At 42.4% G+C, this 26,863-nt stretch overlaps 1 protein-coding gene across 3 annotated transcripts in view; it reads left to right on the plus strand.

Moving 5' to 3' along the window:
• Nucleotides 1–25,411, plus strand: part of ppp2r5cb (protein phosphatase 2, regulatory subunit B', gamma b) — a 45,130-nt gene extending 19,719 nt beyond the window's left edge. For 2 of the 3 annotated variants that reach the window (XM_050057469.1, XM_050057471.1), the window contains exons 4-16: nt 9,835–10,034; nt 16,185–16,295; nt 16,407–16,499; nt 16,633–16,763; nt 16,872–16,931; nt 19,803–19,911; nt 20,036–20,089; nt 21,664–21,834; nt 21,955–22,082; nt 22,186–22,287; nt 22,533–22,605; nt 23,712–23,828; nt 24,769–25,411. In XM_050057469.1, the coding sequence (XP_049913426.1) occupies nt 9,835–10,034; nt 16,185–16,295; nt 16,407–16,499; nt 16,633–16,763; nt 16,872–16,931; nt 19,803–19,911; nt 20,036–20,089; nt 21,664–21,834; nt 21,955–22,082; nt 22,186–22,287; nt 22,533–22,605; nt 23,712–23,828; nt 24,769–24,903 (1,484 nt within the window). In that variant the 3' untranslated portion in view covers nt 24,904–25,411. Of the gene's footprint in view, nt 1–1,499; nt 1,717–9,834; nt 10,035–16,184; nt 16,296–16,406; nt 16,500–16,632; nt 16,764–16,871; nt 16,932–19,802; nt 19,912–20,035; nt 20,090–21,663; nt 21,835–21,954; nt 22,083–22,185; nt 22,288–22,532; nt 22,606–23,711; nt 23,829–24,768 lie in introns of those variants that run through there. The other variant, XM_050057472.1, reaches the window with a different exon arrangement.
• The last annotated feature ends 1,452 nt before the right edge of the window (nt 25,412–26,863 follow it).

The raw sequence follows: 26,863 nt of genomic DNA on the forward strand, positions 1-26,863 counted from the left end.
CATAGTGGTAAATTTCAACCACTACTCCTGGGAACTTTGTTCCACGGGGCAAAGGGACATTCAAAAATGAGGGGTTGGGGTAAAAATTTGAAATGGGATTGGGGTCTCGTTACAGGCGTCCTTGAGGCGTGTGAAAAGTCAGATTGCACAGGAAATTAATTACTTTCCCCCCTGATTAGCTTCTCACTTGCTTTTTTGTCATGGACTGCCCCTTTAAATATGTGATAGTGCAGCAAACATGAGCAAATTATACATTTTGGACTACATGTTTCCACCCCTGCATTGCATTTGTGTTGTTTTGCACAGTGCTTAATTGGGGATGCTAAAACTGTAAGTCGAAATCATTGTTTGTTTGTGTGTGTGTGTGTGTGTGTGTGTGTGTGTGTGTGTGNGCTTAATTGGGGATGCTAAAACTGTAAGTCGAAATCATTGTTTGTTTGTGTGTGTGTGTGTGTGTGTGTGTGTGTGTGTGCGCGCGCGCTGTAAGCTCACGATCCTCACAGCATGATGACACACACAGTGCATATGGAGACTGGTGATAGTATATGGCATGATATTGCAATGGTTAGTTGCACACTGTGACTCACCTTCCCAGCTGTAGCGGTGGAATGGTTACAGGATTTTAGAGAGCATTTCTGATTTGTACAAGTGACTGTACATTTGCGTGTTTAATTACACCTAGGGATGATTTCAGTGCGTGCAACCGTCACGCTAGATTTGGCCTTTTCCTGTTCAGCCTTATAGTGCAGGTTTCTATCCCCAGAGCTGCGGCGACAGACAGAGTGCTGCTCTCTGCATATGCACATCCTGTGTTGATCACATTGAGACTTCCTGCCTTCCTGTTTCTCTGTCACATACACCTGGGCTCGGGCTGTGCTCCTGGAGAGCCATCTGTCATGCAAAAATTCACACACATGCATAAGAAGGGCTTTATTCTGACACATAGTGTGAAGCAGTCCCTGTGTTCTGTACAAACCTCAGCTTCTAGGTGATGTTGTAGCTTGTAGCTAGTTTTATACAGAAAAAAATCATGTTTAAACTTGCACTGTGGCATGCTTGCTGAACGCTTGTGGTTTCATGTGTTATTTTCAGGGTATTGAACTTTTAGGACTTGAGCATTATTTTTTTTTTTTATGTCTCTTGTGGTGTTGGGGTTTGTGTTTGGTGTAAGGCTGTGAATGAGAAAAGAGAAGTGTCACCTAACCCCTCCTTGCTCTCACAGACGGCCTACATGTAGGTTAGGAATGTGTTTTTTCTGGCTTTATTCTTGCATTTCAGTAACAAAGCGAGCTAAACTGACGGCAGATCTGTAGTTTGTGCTTTGAAACTCTTGACAGATGTAACTGCTCTCGCTCCAATCACAGCCACAGTCCCACCCCTTCCCCCTCAGCCCACCAGCCAATCCCTTCCCTCATGTTTATTTATTCTGACAGCCAGCCCATGTGATTGCGGCCAGCCAACCGGGCAGCTGCAGTGGGGGATGACATCACTAACTAGCTGGTTCCCTCCAGCAGCAGGGGAGCTTCATTTTCTGCTCCGAGTGTTCGTGCTAAAATGGAGGCTGGCTCCTCGCCTTAGCCCGGGCTGCCCTCTTCTCCCCTGTCTCCTGCCTCAGCTCACTGATGTTGGCATGCACTAGAACTACCAGTGGGATGGTTCTGGATGCACCGAGCACCAATGGGCCTTTCCAGCCTATGGCCCTCATGCATTTTAGAGGTGAGAAGAGGAGATTTGCCTCCTGTGCTGCTCTGTGTTTGTGTGTGTCAAGGGGAGATGGGCAAGAATGTTGTTGCTATTTAGCAACTGCAGCTGCTAATTTAGGTTTTGTGGAAGAAAATATTTGTGTCAGGTGACTTTTCTGAAAGTTTCTGCAAGAGGCTGAGAGCATTTATCCTCTTAGTGTTGGCGGCATGAGTGCTTTTGGAAGAGGAAGCAGGGGATTGTGTTTGTATGTCAACGAGGAAGGGTTTTGCCAAGACATTGCATAGCTTAGCTTCAGATAGAGAGGGAGGGCGAGAGACTGAGAAGGAGTGCTAGTTTTGAGTCTCCCATCCCCCCATCAAGCCTGCTGATGTCATAGGAAGTGAGGTCAAAGCTTGTTGTCAGTGTGATTGTTTGTTTTGTATTGTTTGTGAGTGTCTGGTGTCAGCTAGGCACTTGTGTAAGTTGAAATTGTCTGTGTGTTGTTGCTGAATGTCCAGCAGGCTTCTGGGTTACAGTGTGAGGCTGGGACCTGCAGCAAGTGTGGAGACAGAAACTGACTCTAGATCAGTGCTGAGGAAACCTCTGAATGAGTGTTTTAGTGTAGTAAATTCAAGGCAAAGGTTTGTTCATGAATAATTTTCTTGTTGCAGATGTGGCAGTGTACATTTAACATGCAGCCTATTGATACACACATGTGCTATTGGTGACTCGTGGGTGTTAAATGGCCTCATGATTTCTAAAAGCATGGAAATAATTGTAGCCACATGAGTTGCATCGATCGGCCTGACACTGCACTGACACAGAATAAAGATATTTGCCAGTGTTGGCAGTTTTATTAATCACTTCATTAAATATTCACCGATAGACATTGTGGGATTTGAGATGTACTTGGCAGCAATTTGTGCCCATGACTGGTTTCCTGTGTGCACGCTGGAGCCTTCAGATGAGTAAAGGTTAGTTGCCCGTCCATGCAGAGAGGCCTGTGTGTGAAGTCTGCAGGTGCACAGCGTGTCTCTTAATATTTTAGGCCTGTTCAGAAACCCTAGTGCTGTTGTGTAACAGGAGCTGGTAGACCTTTTGGCACTCAGGGGTTGATGAGATGAGGCGCTCGTCGGCCGACCCACGTTTCAGCTCATTACTAACGGGCACCGCCAGCCGACCTTACAGGTGCTGCTGAATTTAACCCAAAATCACCTGTTAGATGATGATAATGATTTACATTTAACTTAATAAACTTACCAACACATGGCGAGCAAGGTGATGATTTGTGGGTGTCATAATCCCTTTTCACACACAGGTCCTGCATTAGTGTCGTGACAAAGATCCTTCATTATGCCACCTCTGCTTTTTTATACAGAACCAAACAACGCCGGCATAATGGTGCCCCAGGGTGTGATTTTACATCGCATGCTGGTGTTCCAGAAGCAAAAGAGGTGTGACATGTAAAACAGCTTTGGCCTCTGGTGTGATGTATTGCTTTCTGAACATTAACACCTGCATAACATGGCAGTAACAATCAATTACCATCCCTAATATATGGCGGTTGATCTCATCCTCTGGTCGTAAGGTAAGACGCTCCCAGACCTCACTGACTCCCCAGTTTGGGGATATTTTTGGTTCTGTTCTCCGTCTTTGAATTAGCTGCTAACCGCTATTAGCTGCCATTTAAATCTCCTTGTGGTGGGTCGCACATATAACACACTGTCAAAACATCACACTCGTCTTGTCCTGCATTCTCACACTTTTTACACAGACGTCAATTTGGCTTTGTTACTTCCTCTGCAGCCGGCTTAAAGGCAGTGTAAAAAGGGCTGTAGTTAAAGGGTTGAACACATTTGCATTCATTTTTGTTGTTTGATTTTATATTTAGACAAATATACAGAGATTTGTTTGCAGTGTGGCGTGAATCTTTTCCTGTTCTCTGTCAAAAAACGGCTGAACACTCTTTATAAGTTGTGCATATGCTCGAGAGAGAACAGGGAAAGAGTCCAGTAACGGACACAGAGAAGTGACTGCAAGTTTCCCCCCAGAAAACTTGTATTGCTCAGTGGCAACGGCTTCACAGATTAAAATTACAGCTCGCTGGAAAGGAGCACAGAACAAAAGAATATACTCAGCTGTGCCTTACATAAACACTGTGTCGAAACATAAAACAGATCCCCATTAGGCTTCTCCACGGATGTGGTAGCCAAAGCTCAAGGGTGAAGCAAATTGCCAGCTGTTTGACCTTTGATGCGGTCGATTAGATCCTGTTTGTGGACAGTAGTTTAGATAGAGGGAAGTGAAGTATGATGTTACTGCAGAGCTACTTGCAGACTTGTCACTATCCTGTACTGGTTCTGAATATAGACTTAAAAATGTTTTGTAATCAGTTGGCTGGACTTCTTGTCTCTGAGGTACTGTGTTGCACAAGTAAACGCCGAGGGCTGATATACACATTTAAAAACAAGTCGTTTGACGCCTCGTCCAACACGTCAAGAAACCCAAGTTGCAGATGTGTTTTTACGAGCGTTCTGTTTGGGGAGATGTATAATTAAATCAATTACTACATGTATAGAAATAAAACATGGCATTTACAGGTAGCACACAGGTAGCTGTATTTCGTGCTGTGTGTTGAACACCAGCTGTGACTCAGAAGCGTGGAGGTGTAGGGAAAGTCCGCCTGCTGGTACTGTCAGTCCCAGGTTTAGGCTCGAGTCTGTGTGGGAGTGTGCACAACCTACAGTACCGAATATCTCCCAATTGACCTATTTTACCAGTGCCAAGTCATTAAACTGAAGTATTAATTATGTATTGACTCTGATGTTTGTTTCAGTGCCAGAGTACTGGCTCCTTCTTTATATTAACGATGGATTCAAAATGTTACTGGGAAAGATGTCAGCAAAGCTAAAGCCATTTTCTCTTTAGAGGAGCGTGCATTCATATGCAAGATGATGACTGTGTGGTTTTATCTAAAGATGATTTATGTGTACATGAGTAATCTGTTTCCTGTTATGATAAAGTACCTGATAGCTATGCTTTGTGGGTTTGTAGTTAGTATGGAGGTTTTTATTTTCTGTGTTGTTGTTTGTTGTAAACAATTGTAGTTACTAAGGGACGGGTGGTGCACACTTTCAATTGATGCACTTTTCTTTTGCTACAGAAAAGCAAAATTACCCAAATACATCACTGCTCTGAAATCTGAGTTTCACCTTGTTGTTCTGTGTCTTCTGACGGGACTAAACGGCAGAATGTTTTCTTCAGTGGGACACTATCTGTTACGATCTGCTGACAGCTCTGTATGTGAGGGGATGTGAGGGCAAAGCAGTTTGATTTATGGCACCCACAAGCTGATCCATGTCAGTACAGGTTTCTGTAAGAGCTGAATATTATCTTTAACAGTCATCCATGTGTGACTGGTTTTATATTTAAATATATATTTTGTACTGTTAAACTGATTGCCAAATCTTTTTGTAGGTTAATTATTAACAGCTTTAATATGAGTATTTTTGTAGTTCTGTGTGGTTTCGTGGTTTGAGTTTAAGATGTGTTTTGTAGCATTTCCTTTGGGAATTTGATGTCATAATGATGAAGCTGTGTTTTGAGGCTCTACCTGTTGCACACCAAACCATATTCCCACTATATTTAAATCTTTACTTGCTTAATTTCTGTGAACGTAATGACACAAAATGGTTTCCTAACAGTAACATGTCTGCATTTCTACCTTAAGTCTTGTAGAAAGTGATGAATGATTGATGTATTCTGTAGGGATGGGCAACACAAGCAAAAACACTATTCGAAAATCGTGGCAAGTATTCGACAATTTTTCGAATAATCGCACCCCCCACCCGAGCCACGCACACAGAGATCCATTCATCTTTAAAGGGCCGAACATACTCGGGCGGAATGGACTCCACGGAGGTCTGCGCGGACTCAAAGCGGACGTCCGCAAGCCCTGTGCGCGCACACCAGTGACTGCTCGGCATGTATTTTTCACATCGCGGGGATTTTTCACTGACATTTTTACAGGAAACTACAACGCGGAAGTGCGCTCGACTATGAAAGCCCAAATGACTGCGGACATACCTCACGGAGTAGTAGTCTCTGCATGTTTCTCCTGTTTGTAGAAGAGCATCTCACACCGCTGTAGCAATCCTAGACTGCCCTCGTGCGGTTAGGAGCTGAATTGCATGTCAAATAAAGGGGGGGAAATAAGACGGCGAATAGTAATAGTCGCATTAAAAAATCGATTTTTCAAAAATAAAACGACTATTCGAAAATCGTGACCCATCCCTAGTATTCTGGGTATTCTGTCGACTCCGAGTTGGTGTTGCACAAGGTCAGGTTGGCTGACGCGTCTCATGGGCGCAGCTGACGGGCTCAACAAATCAGCAGCATATGATTCCAGTGTAACACCAGCAGCAGCCTGCGTACATCTTTGATTAGCGGTGGTCACCCCCAGGTCCAAAGTCCTGTCTCTGCCTGTGGTCACCATGGTGACGTACAGTACACATGCAGATTGTTAATGGGGAGACAAGACTGAGTCATGAATCAAAGGCTGTGACAATGCTGTGAATGCTGTCCTGTGGGTAGGTTTCATAAGGTGACTTCTTGTTTTAAGTCACTAATCCCCGTGTTGGACGGGCGTGAATGGGCACCGTTCCGCTTCTTTTTGGTTTCAGGGTTTGTATCGCTGGTATCTGACCAGCTGTGGCTCAAATGACTTGCAGGAGAAGCTGTCCTTCTACTGTCGTTTCTTACAGGCTGCGGCTGACATTTTGTCAATGAAACCAAGTTAGTTATTCCCTCAGTGAAAGCAGCATGTCCCGTTGCAGAACATACATCATGACAAAAGCTGCAAATCAGTAACACCTGCTGCAGAGTTGTGCTGCCTGATTACTGACAGGAACCAGAGGGAGAGCACACATAATGTCTGTTTCCAGTCCCTCCGATGGTTACCTTTATTTTTAACTCTGGCTCTAAAGTTCTTTCACTTGTTTATGAAGCACTGCACGGCTTTGTTCCTGGTGTGTCTGAAACACTTTTGCTGTAGAGTCGGGAAAGCCCTTCAGGTCCTCTGGGGAGCAGCAGACTTGTAACGGCTCCAAAGTGCAGAACAGAACTCCTCGGTGAGTCTGCATTTAGCTCCTCTGCTCCTCGCTCCTGGCACAGCTCCAGAGTATTTTGGGAAGCTGCTGAAAGTCTCAGTATATTTTAACATGAGCTCAAAATGCACCACTTTGGCGTGTTGTTCTCTTATTTTGGCGGCTTGATGAAATGATTACATGTTATATTGAGTAAGCGTGTCGTGGATGATTTGTGTTAATCATTGATTTATTTGCAGCAGGTGCTGCACGGCGATAATGCACGCACGCTGGCTCAGAGTGAAGACTGGCTCGTTCTCAGTGAGTGTGCAGAAGCTACAAAAACGTGTAATGATTTTTAAATGGGGAAGTTAATGATTATACACAGACAGGTGTGGCTCAATATTCCTGGAGGCAGATGTAGAGCCTCTGCATCATTGATGCAGTGGTGACACTGTCTTTAAAAGACTGAATTATTGATTTACAAAGTCTTTCAATTAAGTCTCTACATGTCAACACATGATCTCCACAGCAGCAGAATACAGCTGCACTCAGGCTGGGCAGTATATCGATAGCATGAGCTGAGATAGATACCATCTTAGATTTTGGATAATATCACGAGTGTTGTCTCCTCCTGGTTTGACAGGCTACATTACAGTGAAGTGATGTCATTTTCTGAACTTACCAGACTGCTAGCTGTTCAGTTGTCTTTACCCACTAAGTTATTATATCTTCAAGATCATCAAGGTATTTATCTTATTTGATTTTCTCCATATGGCCCAGCCCATAAGTTGTACTGAACCCGAATAACGTTTGAAGCTTTGGGAGAAAAAACAACATGAAAACATTAAACAAGTGGTATTATTATTATTACTGTTTTTGTTATGCGTGTTATACATATATGTTGATTTTCTTGTGCTCTTTTTATTGGATAATAAATGGTAAATTATGGGTTGTGTGCTTAACTAGTAGGTGTATTTTGGAAAGGGTTATCACCATTGCAGGTGCATTTATTATTGGTGAATATGGACATGAAGAGATTTAAAGTATAGATAAGTGTGTGAATATTAACGTTAACATCTCCTCTGTGTTGTGTGTTCTGTGTATGTCTTTGTGTTGCATGTTGAATAAATGAAAAGAAAAAAAAGAAGTGTTTTTTGGCTGTTACCATGGCAACAAACAAAGCATCGAGACATACAGGTGTGTCCTTGTGTATCAGTCTGTGTCCCCTTTCTAAATGCGGAGGTTTTTGTGGGTCCTTGAACGCAGCGCGGGCAGATTTCTCCTTTTTTTCTCAGCAGCAGTTTGTGGAGTTTTGAGGCTCGGGGTGGATAATTGATTAGTCAGTCCAATCAGAACTGATCAGATAAGATTGATGGAGGAGAGGTAGGAATGCAGGTTATGGATTTTTTGCCAATATCCGATCTGTTGGTGTATAACAACTCACGTATTCACTTTTTGTCCCTTCCCTAATTTTAGTGATCATCAGGTCTCTTCTGTAGTGGACTTAACATCGTATTATACATACATAGAAATAAAAAAAACATGCAGAGAAAGCATGCTGGGCCATTCTAAATATTGATTTTAAAGCTAAATATTGATTGATACCAATCAGCATCTTGGCCAATTCTGATCATTTGAAGCCAGTATCGGTGGTGAGGTGCTGATATTATCATGCATCCCTAATCAGAGGAGTTGCTTTTAGACCCAGCACAATGCATTGTTAATTTTCACTTTAACTGCACCTGATGTTCTGCTCGTCTCTGCCCAGAGAACGCTCTGTCCTCCGAGAGCGTATTGTAGAAAACAACCGAACAATATATATATTTCAACAGCCACCTAATGAAAGATGCAGTTCCAAAAATAGAGAATCTAAACATGGCGGCAGAGGTTTTAATCGTGATGTGGTGCTACAAATAAATGAATGTGTGGGAAACCCTGAACTCTGTCTCCCTATTGTACTGTATAGAATAATGCTGCAACAAATCCCACCTTAAACAGGCAGAGTAACCGGGTCAGTGTCAGGTGCTGCAACATCATGCATACGTTTTCCTAAATTTTAAAGCTCCTACAGCTCTTTCGGCCACTTCTCTATAGCCCATTCTGTTATGCTTAACAATTTCCTGTGTTTATGTTCTAGTGCTGATTATGTTAGGGTGTCTTCATGTCTACCCTGTTCGGTTCAGTTGAAACGAACTCAAGTCCGTTTGCATGGTTAGTAAGGTTCATTTGGGCTGGTGTGAAAGCTGACAATCAAACCCTGGTGCAGGATTTTATGACAGTAGATATGTGATTTGAGCACGATTTCAACAGTTAAACCAACAGTAAATCCGCAATATCATAATAAATTCTGATAAAGGCCACGTATTTCCTCTAACCAATCTATGCTAGTGTGCATTCATGTAACCATGGTAACACTCATGCACGTCAGTGAGGGTATTATCCCTGATTTAAAAGCTGTTCAAACTGCCATCATTGTTTCCAACTCTGTGTGCTTTGTTTTCATTCATTAAAAAGTTTGTAACGGTCATCCCACAGTATTAATCCCTGAATCATTTCTGTACAAGACGCCTTCTTTTCCTCCTGTCTCTGTTAGTCATTTCTCATAACATGTGATTGGTTTGCAGTCTAATAATAGCCCACTAATAATGCTTACAATCAGTTATCTCTCTATGAGCTCATTGTGAAACCAAAGAAGATAAATATAGCTTAACACTTCACAAGTGCTGCTGCATGAACGTCTGTCAGCTGCCAGATTTGACTTCCCCAAGTGTGCCCTGATGATGCAGGATGTCAAACGCCGAAACTGTCCAATCAGTCGGTAGAACTTCATGCACATCTTCATCCCTGATGATGATATTGAGATAAAACATGGTCGTGAAACAGTGATTGTTCAGCAAACTGTGCGATAGCAAGATGTTGTTCTGTGAGGGACAGAACTGTGAGGGACAGTTTCTCAGATACACACTGGGATAATTATTTTCTGTTATTTTCTAATAAAAGAAATCTTCACACACATTATGTCAGACGTGTTAATTCCCACTGTCCTTCCTTCTCTGTCTTGTAGATGTTCCCCCCGCAGAGCAGGAGAAGCTGTTCATCCAGAAGTTGCGGCAGTGCTGCGTCCTCTTCGATTTTGTCTCGGACCCACTGAGTGACCTGAAATGGAAGGAGGTGAAACGGGCGGCGCTAAGCGAGATGGTGGAGTACATCACCCACAACAGGAACGTAATCACCGAACCCATCTACCCAGAGGTGGTTCATGTGGTCAGTATTGAAACAGACATGGATTTGTCTCTGACATTCACAAGTTAACAGTCATTAATCTTATTTTATTTTGAGCTGTTGGAGGTTCCTCATTGGAAAATATAATTCTCCAGCAGTTGGAGCAGTGAGTGTCGTCAGGTTATCTATCTGAGTACTGTACATTAATCAGCTCCAGACTACAAGTTCCTGTATACGGTGTAAGGCAAAGCGGTTGCTTACGCTGCAGGCCTGACACAGATTGTGGTATTTTCATTTCCTTCACAATGTGGCCTCGTCTGTGCTGGGACAGGATGGATGTTGGTTTTAAGCTACTGTTGCAGGTTTGAGTTTCGCATCAGTGAGGTGAAGTTACAATAAATGTGACACTGCTGCTGTTTTAAAAAATGTCTTAAAGTTGCACTAAATGAAATCTTTAAGGCAAAATCCTTGTCACAGTTTTTGTAGATTTGTGGTTCAATTTTATATTTGGACTTTGCAGAAAAGTTGATTATTACTTTCAGTAATATTTTATCTTACATGTCAGATCTTTAATAAGAAAGGCAGTGTGTTTTGAAAGAGTCTTTTAGGAGGGCAACGTAACAGGTCTTTTTCTTTTGCCATATTGACCCTGTTATTCATTAAATATGAAATGGAGTCCTCTCCCTAGGTAGATGAGTAAATCAGCAGCTATGGTCTTCTGTGATGGATAACATGGTCATGAGGAGTGTCTTCCATTGTCTTTAGAGTTCTGTGATACACTTTAATGAAGTGTATACCACTAAATGCATGTGATCTTGAAAAACTATCTCAGTCACTTGAATTTAGCTTTTGCCTTCATATTTCATATAAAGGGACCTATTATACTCTTTCTTATTGTCCGTCATATGAATATGAATATGAACGTACCTTTCTAAATACTCAGAGAGCAGAGAAGTTGAGAGCGCAGATGCAGAAGATCCAGAAACACTGACCAGTCAGAGCAGACTGGGCTTTTTCAGGAGGGGGCCTTAAAGAGACTGGCACTAATTTGGAGCGTATGGGGAAAATAGTGGGGTTTTTTGAACATTAAAGTGTGTAAACATGGTGTCGTCGAAACCCCAAATACAAGTATGAACCTTAAAATGAGCATAACGGGTCTTTATCCTCCGAGATCTTTGTTTTTCATGTGGACTTTATTCCAGCACCATGGGAAGACAATGCACTGTGGTTTCTGCTGCGCTGCCAGCGATACTTACTTGTTCCAGACCCATTTAGTCTTTATTTTTCGGCTCCTCACTGAGTCATAGAAAACTCACATGAGCATCACCGACCTCAGTGTAAACCCAAAGATCTTTGTCACATAATCCTAACCTAAATGTTTTCCTTATCCATCTATTTTGTTTCCCTTAAGTGGTCACTTAGTGGTGTTTGTTTAATGATGGCCAAGAAAGTTAACCCATGTGAGGTCACTAAAGCTAAATCATCTGTAGCTCCGTCCTCTGCAGGTCTGAACCACTTTGTCTAGTCGGACTGTAGTCAGTGTGAGCTCCTACTGTATATTTATTAGAGATGTGTTCCTCCAAGGTCGTGGCCTGGATGTGTTCCTGGTGCCAGGTTTGCTTTCCCAAGCCAAATTTAAAAGCCTTTGATTTTAATCAAAGCCCTGCCTCAATGCCACATGGTAAGCTGCAGATGATCAAGGTGCAAATTTACCCCCATCCTCCTCCTCGTGGCTTCATTTGATCAGCAACAGAGCTTTCAAATCTGCATGAAAATATACTCTTATTCCTGACAGCCCTTTTCCCCTGCCCCCTTAAAGACAAGGACTCTTTGAAGTCCACTGACGGCTTTCATCATCAAAGTACGGAGATTGACACGACAAACTCCCTTTTCAGCCATAAAGAGTGTATTCTTATGTTAAGGCCGTACATGTTATTTCCTCCAGAAAGCCCTTGTTCTTTCAGGACATTGTTTGATGGCTCGGTGTTGGAGCTGTAGAACAATATTTTGGCAGACCTTTGGATGACACGACAGTGGTTGTTCCATTAGTCCCACTCTCTGGGGAGAAGTAAGAAACGGTCTCTGCTAGGAATATAAACATGATGGTGAGTGAGTGTGTTTTGACCTCTGGTCGACTGCACTCTGCAGGGACTGTCTTAAGTGTGCTGTCTGGAAAGTGAGAATAGACTCCCAAGGAAAACAGATGGATGCTTCCCAGTCGAGAGAGCGTCATCGCCAGTGAACCAGGCTGCTATCTCAGATAAACACAAGAGGGAATATTAAACCATCAACACACATTTTCATTCACTCCATTTTCATAAAGCAAATACAACATTTTCTCATTTAAAATTTTAAGGGAGATTGAGGATGGATTAGCACAATATAAACTTCATTTTGACAGACTTTTTTTCGTGGAGCAGTTTTGGGCAATAAGTGGAGTACAGGAAGTGATTTTAGGGTGAGTTAATTTTTTAGTTAACAGCTAAGTTGTTTCTCAAAAGCAAAATTAAACCTGAAGATAGAGGCTGATTTAGGGCCTGTCCCAATACCCACACTTCCCCTAGAAATACCCACTTGCACTTGGTTGTGCACTTCACGTTTAGGCTAGTGGTGTCCCAAAACAGAATTGAGGTGGTGGAAGTGGTTTCCAACACTTAAAACCTGCCCTAGATTCCAAGGGAGCCCCGACCCACACTCTCAACAAAGTGGAAGATGAAATTTCCCAGAACACCTTGCGAAGTCAGCAACTTCGGCAAGTTTTGGAAAACAATTAGTTACTGTACGATCGGAATGTAGGCTATACAAACAACAGACGGTTGGACTAGCATAAACTCATCAGCAACTCGGTTGAACACAGCGTCAAAATATTTAAACAAATCGACTTACCCAAACAAAATCAATCAGAACTAGAAGACGTCGTAGGCGCCTCCTGTTTTCAGTATTTCTCCTCCGTTGATTCATCAGACGGAGAAGAATAAACATAGCACACGCCACAACACAAGCGCTGGAGCTGGCATTTTCATTGCACCGCTACTAAGCGTGGCGTATGCCTGCAGGTCGGCCATGCCAATTTGCTTGAAGTGGTGTCCCATTTCTTAGGGAAAGATCTCTACCCTAATATTACTCACTTCCCTCATCAAGGGTTATCTCGCAAACGAGGGCACTCAATACCAAGTGGAAGATTTAAGGGGTAGAAATGGGATTAAAATTCATTCAAGTTCTTCCAGTGGTCTAAGACAGTCTGAAAATATATGCAACCATGAACAACTGTCTTCTCCCAAATCCCAAAAGTACAGTGCTAAAACTTGGATTTACAGTGTCATCGAGTATGAAGTCTGCAGCTGCCCTTAAGACAACGAATTGAGAATGATGTTACAGATGACAATGATAGCGTCCAGGGGAATTCTCTGAGTAGGGATGTCCCGATCAGATCTCAGGATCAGTTTCAGGGCCGATCAAGAATAGAATAGAATAGAATAGATAAACTTTATTGTCTGTCCCAACAGTGACAGAAATTCTCCTTTGACAAGACTCAACAATGCTCAACAGCAACTGATAAAAGCATTAAAGTGCAGTGTCTATTTTAGATCCATCAGGGTGGTTAGTACCGAGGGAATGAAGGATTTCTTCTAGATGTTTTCGGGCCAGTGGGACTTTGTAGCGTCAGCCTGATGGCAGTAACTGGAAGAAATGGTGGAGGAGGTGAGAAGGATCCTCAGTGAAGGCATTTTAAACTGATAGGTATCGGCTACATCGAGCTACATAGAGCCCAATCCCATCCTTTGTTTAATGTCAGCCGCCACACTGGTGTTTCTCCTGTGTGTGTCAGAGCAGGGACTGAGCACGGCCCACGGCGAAACACCACACGCCATAAACGACAGCATGTTTATTTGTCACTTACCAAAATTACGAGCGCTTGTCTCAGCCTAATATGAGAGTCTCTTGCGTTTTACCTTGCGTCGTCTCCGGTGCATTGTGTTCCACCGTGGGCAGAGGAGAGACAGCGGTTGGTCACACTCACCACGCCACTGCAAGCGCAATAATAGCTCCGCAAGCAAAAAACCAGAAAGAAAATGCTAATTTATTGCTGTGATCTGTGCAAAAGATGTACAGATCGGCTAAAAACGTTAAGGAACAGTTTTTTTTCTTAATGCATTGCAGCTATTTAGTCAGACTTGTTCATTGGATTGATTTTAATAACTTTAAAGTACTTGAACTGTGCATCTGTATTATCGACAGATACTCAATATGGAGTAACTTGAATCAGGATTGGGGGCAAAAAAATTTGATGAGGACACGGAGCAGCTCCAGATTTTATACCCTATGACATCACAAGTTTGAGACTTACTTCTCTGGTTCTGGCTTTGACAGAGAGCAGCTCATGTTCACAAATATTTATTGAACTTTCCTTGGCCATGGAAATAATATATTTAAATTCTTAATTTTGGTGGTTTTCCCCTTTAAAAAGTAGAACATGTCACTGGTTAAGTTCATTTTGAAAGTTGTTGCAAACAGGCTTGTTTTCCTCTTTGGTACTTTGCAGTCATCCTCTCAGCCTATTGATTATTTGTTGTAGTGCTGTGGGACAAGTCACTGATTGTTAACAACCCTGTTTGCTTGTCAAATACTGTCACTGATGGATTTCTGAGTTCTCCCACCAGGTTCATTATTTCAGCTGTCAGGTGTGTTTTAGAAGCAAACATTCAATCATCAGCTGTCAAAGGCGCAGGTTGAATAGACAGACTCAACAATCAGAGCTAATGTTTGCTGGAGTTTGGCAACAGTACTGTTATATTTTTACCCTGGCTACATGTCAGTATGAGTTCAGCAGGCATTGTGGGTAAAAAGTGTTTGTTAACGCCTCATTTCCACTGTGTGGTTCAGCTCCACTTGACTCGACTCGCTCTTGGTAACAGGTGCTTTTGTCTAGTTGGTTTGCCATTGCAGATTGTACCCCATGTGCAGCTGGTTGCCACAGTAATGCTGCGTTAAACAGCTGTGAGGGATGAGGAATGTCTGTGTGTTGTTTTGTGGCCGCCATTTTTAAAATTTGGGACAGGGGGAATAAAAAAAATGAGGTTGCTGTTGCAGTTGGTTTGCTATTTGAAAATGGCGGTTTGTGCAGGGTGTCCTGTGTCATGCTAGTGATGATTCTCTCTGACCAGTCAGTGGTCTGCAGTGATTTAACTCCACCTTCTAGTATCAGCTCACCTTGTTTGGAACCAGGTAATATCATCAATGTACGCTGATGACCAACAGCAAAGAGGTCGATAAGATGAAGCTTAAATGATGCGACTTTGAATAGTTGAAATAGGTCAGATTTGTCGTGGTTGTGTCAGTTGTCAGGATTGTTTCAGGTAGAGCATCATCTAAGCCTGTCAAAGTAGGGTGAGTTTTGTTTGTCAGTGTTTTATATAAGTAACCATGGCATGTTTTATATCCTATAAGCTTAGCTGAAGTAGTTTTCCTTGGGTGCTGTCAGTCCTAGAATGGTCTCCTCTGGTCTGAATCAGGGACTCATGTTGTTCCAAAGTTGTATAATTGCCTAAAGTTGGTTCATGTTCTCACGGCAGCATTTACAAGAGGACCAGATCAAATGCCTTGTGTGAGAAAGCTGCTCTTGATTGGTCAGAATTTCCATGTGGGAAAAATCCAGGAAGTAAAGCAAACGTTGAAGAAGAGTACACTTGCAAGATAAATGTGACACTTTCTAATGTCACAATGGAGGGACAACTACGCAGGTTGATTTTAGCGCTGCTCATCGTGGACTATATTGCTGTCATTGTTCATTTTAGTCAAACCATACAGTTTGAAAACGAGGCGCGGCTCCAACTAGAAAACAATGTTTTGATGCATTGGATGTGCTGAATGTGCATATTAAGGCAGTACAGGAGGAGGTGCACATTAATAATCCTCCAGGACTGTAACATGCTCATGTTTAACCCAAACAATGTGTCATGTGACTGCAGTTGCTTCACATCCAGGTCGGAACACCTTCTCACCACAAACCAACCGCACCAGAGTTAGTCCACTATCATGCACCTAAGATTTTTGGATATATTACATTTAAAAATAATTTGAAATCTGTAGTTTATCTCTGTCTGAAACATGGTTTCATGACTCCCCTGTGTTTACTGAGTGTTGTTGTTGTTGTTGTTGAGCTGACCTACTTTTCTCTTTTTTTCCCCACAGTTTTCTGTGAATATGTTCAGGACATTGCCGCCATCATCTAACCCCACGGGTGCTGAGTTTGACCCAGAAGAAGATGAGCCCACGCTAGAGGCTGCATGGCCACATCTACAGGTACAACACACACACACACACACACACTCAGGCAGAGTCTTGTTTATGATGTGAATAAATCCACACAGCTGTTACTCTGACATCCTTTAACCTCGGCTCTTCTTTCCTCAGCTCGTCTATGAATTCTTCCTACGGTTCTTAGAGTCACCTGACTTTCAACCAAACATAGCCAAAAAGTATATTGACCAGAAGTTTGTAATGCAGGTGAGTACATGTTATATGAATGTATGTGTGTGGTTATAAATGATTGAGAGAAGGGCATTGTGTGCGGTTGTTTGATCTTTGTATTTGCTGCTCTTTTTGAATTTGCTCTCAGTGACCTTTGTTTTGTGCACAGCTGTTAGACCTGTTCGACAGTGAAGACCCCAGGGAAAGAGATTTTTTAAAGACCACTCTTCATCGCATCTATGGCAAGTTCCTGGGCCTGCGAGCGTACATTAGGAAACAGATTAATAACATATTTTATAGGTGAGTGACTCATTGAGTACGGTTCACTAGTAGCACTTGTGTTTGTGACTAATGGAGTGTGTTCTGTTGAGTGTTCCACCGTGATGTATCATGATGTTTGTTTTCCAGGTTCATTTATGAGACTGAACATCATAATGGAATAGCAGAATTACTGGAAATATTAGGCAGGTAAGAAATTTCTGAGAGGTGCACACATGAACCATTTCTCATCCTAATGCTTCAGTGTTGTCACGATACTGGAATGTCTAACTTTCATACAATACCTTGAAAAATTCAGTACCATTTTTTAAAACCGTGGGTAAAAATTGATGACATACAATTTAATATATTTATTAAAGCGATAAACATAACAAGACTATAACAACCAGCAGAATATCTGCAGCAAACATAAACATTAAACAAACTGCAGCTGGTACTAGTTAATAACATGTCGGGCAGGAAATCCAAAGTGTGGGATCATTTTGAGAAGGTGAAGGACGAACCCAAGGTGATATGTAAACTCATCTTCATTGGTCGACTACAAACATGACGTATCATCTGAAACATGGAAGTAGCTACATGCCCATTAATTTAACAATTAAATTAATATCAGAAACATGCAGGCAACTAGTCGACTAATGGCCCTAGATGACAACTGTTGGTCAACTAGGAAAATTTTTAGTCGGGGGCAGCCCTTTAGGCCCCGTTTATACGACAACGATTTCAACTGAAAACGATAAACTTTAGTTGCGTTTTGGCCGATCGTTTACACGACAGCGGCGTTTTGGGGGCCTGAAAACGCAACAATTTGAAAACGGGTTCCAGAGTGCAGCATTTTGGAAACGGCAGCGTCTCCACCGTCATGGAAACTTGTAATATGCAGTTCCTCTGAAAACGGACTTTTCGCACATGCGCATTACGGTTCCAGTCACTAGGCATGCCGACCGTCACAACAACAATGCCGAGCTCTGTTTGTGCTGCTCACCCTGTTGATTTGAAGTGAAGTGTAGATCTGTTACTGTAGCAACTCCACCTCGTCGTCCATCCAGACAAAGTTATCTGTTCATGCTTTCTCCATTGTGTCTTCTTTGTTTTGGTTTGTAATCACCGCGTTGTAGAGGAAGGTGCTTCAGCACAGGCGCATGGCGTCATGCCGTGGTGTCGCTTTGCAAAATTACACTGCCACCCATTGGCCTGGCGTGCATACTACAGCGTTTCCAGTAGATTTTGCGGCTCTGTGTGAACGGGGATCGTTTCAATAACGTCATATAAACGCAGAAGTTTTTTAAAACGCAAAGGACAGACTTGTCCGTTTTTACTGAAATCGTTGTCGTATAAATGGCCCCTTAGCCTACTGTATTTTAACATATTTTTCCTCTGGTGTTGTTCAGCACCTGTATATGTCAGATGTGACATTTGGTCTTAATGGGAGGCTATTTGTCCCACCCCACCTCTGCTGTGTTTTGATGGCTGGATAAAAAGTGACAATGACGAATGCAGTGTTTTAACCTAAGTTGAATATTTTTTAATAGCTGTTTATCAGAAAAAAATGCAGAATATGCAGCGCTCCAAGCAGAATAGCCACTCGGCCTCATCATGCTGCTGCCGTTTGTAGCATAGTGTGAATACGTGGTGCTCCCGTTGCAAGTAATTAAACCTCTTCCACTCCACCCCCATTTTGTAGCAAAAATGCCTAAAATGACATACCCAAATTAAAATGACTGTAGCTTAAAATGACTGTAGCTTCTGAACCGCTCTGACTACATGCATGCATGAGGTCTTGCCAGAAAGAAACTCTCTGAAGTTTCTTGTGAAAGTGTCAGAAACACTCTAGGTGATACAGAGACAGAGTAATTGGCCTCTGAAGTCAGTCAAAAATTTAAGATTTTGCCTAAAATAAAAAAAAAATGTGTTTCAGGATGAATAACTGTCTGTGGCTTCATCTGAGCAGGTAAATGACACTGTGGGGCTGTAGGCACACTATCAATGAACACTTGTTTCAAATTTGAAGAAGGTTGCTCAAAGTATGACCATTCTACAGTGTTTTTACCATGAAAAGATCCAGGCGGAGCTCCAAATGACAAGTCGGTCACTCTGCTTCAAAACAGTACTATCAGTGATCAAACAACACTCAGCCAGCTTCAAACATTGTACCTTATTGAAATCAGGTGTGATTATGATAGCTGATGTTGTTTATGACACAGAAACACCATAAAATATCACCAAATAAAGCCATATGAAACGTGAAAGTTATGATCCCACTTTCTAGACGGTATATCTCAGCCAAAAATAGTGGTAGGAGTGAGACTCTTACCTTTTATAAAACAGCTACGTGCCTGCTAACAGCTCCGCATAAGATCGCGAGTAATCCTTTAACTTTTCCCGTCGAAAAACGGCATGACATGACTTGTCACCACTCATCGCGATTTTGGACTTTGTGTGTTTAGGCTGCTCTGGTGCGAAATACATAATAAATAAAAGAAAAACGATGTTATTTTTGAAAAGTCGAGAGCTTCCTGACTCCGGCAATACCAAACATCACATGGTTTGATGACGTAGTGCGCCTGGGAGATACCATTTAACAGAGGAGAAGGGGAGCGAGGACGTCGGCGTCTTGGCAGAGTTAGAGAGATTTAAAAAAAAACCCACTAGCTTTAGCCTTTCGACAAGTCAAGATGGAGGTGTCGCTGCAGTTGCACTTGCTGTGTTGCTGTTGCCAGTAGGCGTTCTGCTTTGGCCTTTAACGTCCGACTACAACACTTGTAGGTGGAGATGCTGCCCCGTCAGGTCCAAAAGAATTGCATTTCCAGTATCTACAGTACCTACACTACTAGGGAAAAACAAGTACCGTCATGTTTCCAGATTTTGGCATCTACTTGGTGCCGATGTATTTGTTTTTATGACAGCCCTATTTCCAACAATGTTATTAAGTAGTAAAATGACAAAGCTGACACATTTTTTGTTGATACATACAGACGGAGCCTTTTTATTTCCTCTCTGTTGTGTCTCGACTCCATTACAGTGAAGTTATATTTCTAATGACTGTCTTTCTCCTTCCAGCATAATCAATGGGTTTGCGTTACCATTGAAAGAAGAGCACAAGATATTCCTGCTGAAAGTTCTGCTGCCTTTACACAAAGTCAAGTCTCTTAGTGTTTACCACCCACAGGTAACCACGCTGTCAGCTTTAAATATGGTGTTATGCTTCGCTCTGCCATAAACAAAACCTCACAGTGTTTACTGTGCTGCAGCTACGTCACGAGTGTTAACATCACATTGTCTTTCTCCCACAGCTGGCCTACTGTGTGGTACAGTTCTTAGAGAAGGATAGCACCCTCACAGAGCCGGTAAGATGGGATTTATTAATGTTGTTATGTCATTAATATTGTGCTCCGATATCCTGTCAGCTCAGGGTTAACTAATGTCTGTATGAACCCAAAGACTCTGTTGCCAAAGTCTAGTTTTTGATATTTCCTCACTGTTTGAAGTTGCTGTGTGCTTTGTCAAGTACTTAGGTGCCTGTTTTTATTGTTTTAAAATCTTAGTAAAGAGCAAAGGCAATGCATTTGAATTATTTTGGATCAAAATAAGGGGATAAAGATGGAGGTCATTTCCTTGCTTAGCCTGTGCGACTTCATAACAAGACATAGGGAAATACATAAATCTGGTTTTAGTGGATTCAAAGGTCTTCAGTCCTGGATGACAAAGTATATACATAGATACCTGCTTTCTCTCTATATATGTGTCTGTTAAACTTTTTAAATGCCAGCTCCAGTAGTGCTTCATCAACAGGTTATTAGCTTTCCATCACAGCACACCATTTGAGATTCACTGAGCTTGACAGGTCAGCCGTCAGTAGATACAGTCGGTGTCGGAGTCATAGTTAGGGGGCGTGGAGAGAGTGCAAGGTTTTTAAACTCGTATATGAAACACTGTCACTATAGATATTATTAAATAAACTTACTATAATATCAGTACCCTACAACCAGTAATGCTGTGATGTAATAGACTGGCATGTGTCAGTGAAATCCACGTATGTTTCGAGACAGTATCGTAGCGCTGATGTTACTCATCACCATTAGTCTATGCTTTGACAATGTGCTGCAGCGTTATCAATCAGGGATTGCAGATCCTTGGAGGCCTTGGAGGAACAACTTTTATACCAGTGGCTAAACAATCTAACACTATTTGAATAAAGCGTTAGATTCTTTTTGTTTTACCAAAAACAGCCCCGAAATTGCCATCACCAAACCCACCAGACTCCATTTAAATAAATGGTGATTTTAGCTAGTATCTAGCCAACATATTTCCACCTCTAACTTGGTAAATTGATGGTTAATTTCCACCAAACCAGAGTTGGTGATTGTAGAAACAGTGGAAAGACAAACTAAGATAGTTTCTGTGAGTTTTATTTTGTGTCTTTCAACTTTGAATAAAGTGTGTTTTAGGAAGATTAAGTTACTGTTCATTTAAATGGAGTCTGGTGGATTTGATGGTAGCAGTTTGGGCGCTGTTTGTGGTTAAACAATTACGATCTTACTCTTTAACAAAAAGGGTATATCTCTGTATGGATCCTATCATTAATCTTGTCAGACACTTCTAAAAATAATATGTTAGCGGCAAAAACAAGCATGTTTAGTGGACGGTTATGGTGATGCAGCCAGGCCACTGCTCTCACTCAGTACTGGACAGATTTCAAAATGTGTTGTTCCCATTTGCCAGATTGAAAATTACTCTTTAACTCTGGATTTTTAAGTTCATTTGACGTGCAGAAAGCCACGCAGAAATTCTTCAGCGTGGTCGCGACTGCTTTGTTTCCCCCTCGGTGTATAAAGACATGAAATTTTTTTGGTTTTCCCATAATTATCGACTGTATCTGTACTTTCTCCTCCTTTAATTATCCTGTCGACTTTGTTTGCAGACGGTAATGGCTTTGTTAAAGTATTGGCCAAAGACCCACAGTCCGAAAGAGGTGATGTTCCTCAACGAGCTGGAGGAGATCCTGGACGTCATCGAGCCCTCGGAGTTCGTCAAAGTCATGGAGCCCCTCTTCAGACAGCTGGCCAAGTGTGTGTCCAGCCCGCACTTTCAGGTCTGACATTTCATCCTACTACACACTTGAAGTGATTTTAGTATGTAGTTGTACACATTCCTTTAAATTAAAAGTTGACTGTGTGCATATGTAACCCTGTTTATAAACTATTGTTCTCAGGTGGCAGAACGAGCTCTGTACTATTGGAACAATGAGTACATCATGAGCCTGATCAGTGACAATGCCGCCAAGATCCTGCCCATCATGTTCCCATCCCTCTACCGCAACTCCAAGACCCACTGGAACAAGTGAGTCACTGCACAGGCTTTCCATTGTCTCTGTCTTTGTGTCTCTGCCCGGTGATGATACTAAGTGCGTACGTGACCTGTGGTAATCTTTGTCTGTCTGCAGAACGATCCACGGGTTGATCTACAACGCTCTGAAACTCTTCATGGAGATGAACCAGAAGCTGTTTGATGACTGCACCCAACAGTTCAGGGCAGAGAAAAGCAAGTAAGTCACCAGCGAGGAGTCACGGTCCGATTTGTAGAGCAGCTACGGCTCTCTTGGTTTTATTACACATCATAGAAAACATACAAACATCATTAGAAATGGAAAGAATGACCGAGCAGGTCAGTAAACTAAACCACAGACTCCTAACATACTTTGAACATGACAGATCTGTGACATCAGTGTACATTTGAGCAAGTTCTTCCTTTGTCTCTGATGATTTTGCCTGGTTTGGTTTTGTGTCTCAGAGAGAAAGCCAAGTGGAAAGAGAGAGAAGAAGCCTGGCTGAAGATCGAGAATCTCGCCAAGTCAAACCCACAGGTGAGAAAGAGATTTTAAGCCTAGAGTTGGTTCGTGTTCTCACGGCAGCATTTACAAGAGGACCAGATCAAATGCCTTGTGTGAGAAAGCTGCTCTTGATTGGTCAGAATTTCCATGTGGGAAAAATCCAAGAAGTAAAGCAAACGTTGAAGAAGAGTACACCTGCAAGATAAATGTGACACTTTCTAATGTCACCAACCGCACCAGAGTTCCTTTGGAACCGGACTGAGACCACCTCTTTAAGAAGGTCTCGGTCTGGTTGTTTTGGTGCGCACCTGAGTGCAGTTGCTGTGTTCACACCTGCCCAAACAAACCACACTGAGGGGGCAAACAAACTTGAGTTCGATTGAACCGAACCAAACAGGGCAGGTGTGAAAGCAGCCTAAGTTGAAGTGTCCTTCTGCAAGATATTAAACCTTAAATTGCTCCCTTGTGAGGGCGCTGTTGTGAGTGAATGTTCAGCGGATGGTGTCTGATCTAAGACCAACCCATCCTGGTGACATGAGCTCATAACTCTGTTTCACTCTTTATATCAGTCTGGCTCCGCCCACTGAAAGTGTTTGAGCCAGACTGATACAGAGAGTGAGATAGAATGTTGAGCTCACGTCATCAGGATGATCTTACCAGGCTCAGATCCACCACCAACTCTGGTCTAATGGACGATCCTTGTACAGTGACCAGTCTTCATGGATATGAGTGGGTTCATTTCCCTTTAATAGTTATTTTAGCCCTGTGATAATCTGGTGACCTGTCCAGGGTGTACCCCGCCTCTCGCCCAATGTCAGCTGGTATAGACTCCAACCCACTTTTAAAAAAAAGCCCACCTGAAGGCTGTCTGTAAAAATGTCATTACAGTATCAGTCGGGGACATCTTATTCCATTATTGCTCAGGTTAAGTGCTGTTTTATCACATTTCCAGGATATAATCACATTATCAGGTGCTACTGAAGAAAAGGTCACAGAGGGTTCAGATTTTTTCAATTTCTTAAAGTTAATCAAAGATTTAAAGTCAGGAGCAGGAATAATTGAGCACACAGGAGAACAGTAATATCAGTGTTGGTTCCAGGTTTAACTGTGTCTCCTCCTCTCCTCCTCTCTCCACACAGTTTCTGATATACATCGACTCCATAGACTCAGGCTCTCCGATGGACATGGAGACAGACGGGCCGCTGCTAGACGACGTCAACATGCTAAAGAAAACAGTAGAGGAGGAAGCCACGCAGGTAGGAATGTAGCAGTGGATATGACCGTGACCTCACGTCTGACATGGCTTGTTGCTGTTTTATTGTGTCTACAAATATGTCCGTACATTGAGTCGTTTGCATTTAGAGCGTGTACGATCAAATGGATTCCACGAGGCTTGTAAGTGTTTAGCAGAAACTCCGAACATGTGATTGGACACAAAATTAAATAAACTTTGTAACCAACCTCGGATAAAACATTTGAGGCTGTTTCAAGTGAAGAATAAAAACAGTCTCCTTCACTTATACATAATTTATTTTGTCAAGATGATTATTCAGAGCTAACAGACGTGAGTCATGTGAAGTATCATCCAGCTGACTTCCAACTTCCAACTGGGTCAGAGGACAAATTCAGAGGAGAATTTAAGCACTAAATCATTTACCTTGAAGTCATCTGTCTGCCTCTGCAAGTGGTTCTGTTCAGTTTTGTCATTTTTTGATATTTTTTTCACACTGCATTTTGAGGCTTGCTCATGTTTGCGCTAAATTCTGTCATGCAGTGAAATTATTTACCTACACAGACCATTTATTTTCAAGATTCAAGACCTTTATTTGTCCCCGAGGGGCAATTGATTCTGCCGCAGTAGCAATAAAAACAACAGCAACAAACAACAATGACAACAACAAGGTTGACACACACAAGGCAACAGTCACATAAAATCAGTCCTAACTAAATAAATAAAAACGCATACTTGAATAAATTATTTTGGACATGCAGCCACAGTGAGACATTCAGATCAGACTGAATCGTACTGAAAAGATATTTTCTATGAGAGAGAAGGCAGATGTGTTTCAGTCCTGCACTTTGGAGCAGCTGACAGACTCTTGTCAGAGGACCTGAGGAGCTGTGCAGGTTCACACACTCTGAGCATGTGAAGTTTGGCTGAATGTTACTGATCCTGTTCTGTGTCGGTGTGTCCAGATCCAAAAAGATCAGCGTCGAGAGCGTCCACTGATGAGGAGGAAATCAGAACTCCCCAAGGACATCTGCACTGTCACAGCTTTGGAGTTGCACCGGAGAGCCGAGGAAATGTTGACGACGCACGACGGCCACTAAGAGACCACCCCAGATCCACCATGAAACCAGCAGCAGCAGCATCCACAGAGGAACCACAGGCCCGCAGCGGCCAGCACAACGACAGAGCTCTGGTATCTCTCAGCCCAGCACAACACAGAACTGAACAGCTCCACCTGACACAGAAAATGTCTAAAGCCGCGCGTCAAAGCCCGGCCCGGCTTTTTTTGGGACACACCCACACCTCTCTCTTTTATCCACCTGGTTAATGTCCAGCAGAAACGTCAGTGGTGCTGGACGGTCCTGCATGACCACGACGTGCACCGAGGCCCCGAGCTTCACCCAAGATACTGTAGTGTTGTTATCTCTTCTCTCCTCCCTTGTTTTCTTTCTTCTGTCCTCTGTTGTGTTTTCGGGGTGCTGTGCTGCCCCCTTCTGGTCATTTCTCTCAGGTGTTCTGTTCTGTGTGTGAGCTGTCTTCTCTTCTTGCCTCTTTATAGATGTCAGGTGCTTGTACAAATAATATGAGCCCCCCCCTCCCCAACCCCCCAGCTGTAACCTCCACAGAGGACTCCTTCAGTTTAATTTCTAAAAAAAAAAAAAAAAAAAAAAATCAGTTGATGAGAAAATGTCAGTTGTTTCTATATATTTAATATTAGCTATTTTTCTCATAACATTTAAACTAGACAGCTGTTCAGATTTTATTTTTTCCTACATAGTATATTAGGAGCTCTTCTCAGAGTGAAACACATTTCCTGTCTGTATAACCGCTCTGTTCGGCTGTTTGTTCCATCAGCTGTTTGGATTCATTGATCGTTCTGTTAATCAGGACAGGGTCACCCAGGTCTACAGCAGAGAGTGTCTGGATCAAAAGCGTTACAGCACAACTCTGTTCATCGAACAGCGCCGGTCTAACAGAGGTCTGCGGTTTTTCATCTCAAAGATCTTTGTGTAGAGGCCTCGTTAGGCACCAGTTTCTCAGCAAGTTGGCTCCTTTCTTAAAGGGACAGTTCACCCCAAAATTAAAGATAAGCTGTTTACTCATATAAGCAGTTTTTGCTTTTTCACATTTTCTAGACATGTCCCTTCACACATGTAGCACACAGCTGGAGATTGTGTCAGAAGCATGGTGCCTGGGTAGAGCGTGCAGGAAGCAGGACATGACATGAAATTACACCGTGGTCATGTAGCTGGTTTGTAAATCCATCATAAACCACAAAGTCTCTCGCCATTCCTTGACTTTGTCTTACGATTTCAGTGTCAGAAGTTCCCGAATCTCGTCGACTCGCGGACATTTTCGTTGCAGTCTTTGTGTAAATTACTCTTCTTCTTCTTCTTCTTCTTCAACCTTAAATGTTTATTTTCCTCCAGTTTTGCGCAAACTGCATAACAGAAACATCACCAACACACCCACTCACCTGCTGCGAATTCTTCGGAAAGTTACCCGTTCTGTTCACACGTGGGCCAATCCAACTGATTCGGACATTTGCATCCTCACATACAGCTTCCCTGGGTGATTTCTAGATAATTTCAGGTTTGCCGTACATGTGTGAAAGCAGCTTTACACATTTTCCCTCTGACTTCTAGTGCTGTTTATCCATCTAGATTGTTTTGGTGTGAGTTGCAGAGTGTTGGAGATATCAGCTGTAGAGATGTCTGCCTTCTCTCCAGTATAATGGAACTAGATGTCACTCAGCTTGTGGAGCTCAAAGTGCCAAAAAATACATTTGATAAACTCAACAGCAAAGTCTTTTTCCAGAAATCATGACCTGGTTATTCAAGATAATCCACAGACCTTGTTGTGAGCAGTTTCATGTAGGAACTATTTTCTTTCTCTTGAACTACACCCACCAAACGTATCACTGCGCCGAAGGAGACGCACATCTACTACTAGCTCACCTAGAATTAGGACTGCAACCAGAGATTATGTTTGTTTGAATAATCTGCCAGTTTTTTTCTTAATAATTGTTTTGAAAATGTCAGAAAATAATGAAAAATATCC

This window comes from Epinephelus moara, chromosome 12, assembly GCF_006386435.1.
Source record: "Epinephelus moara isolate mb chromosome 12, YSFRI_EMoa_1.0, whole genome shotgun sequence".
NCBI lineage: Eukaryota > Metazoa > Chordata > Actinopteri > Perciformes > Serranidae > Epinephelus > Epinephelus moara.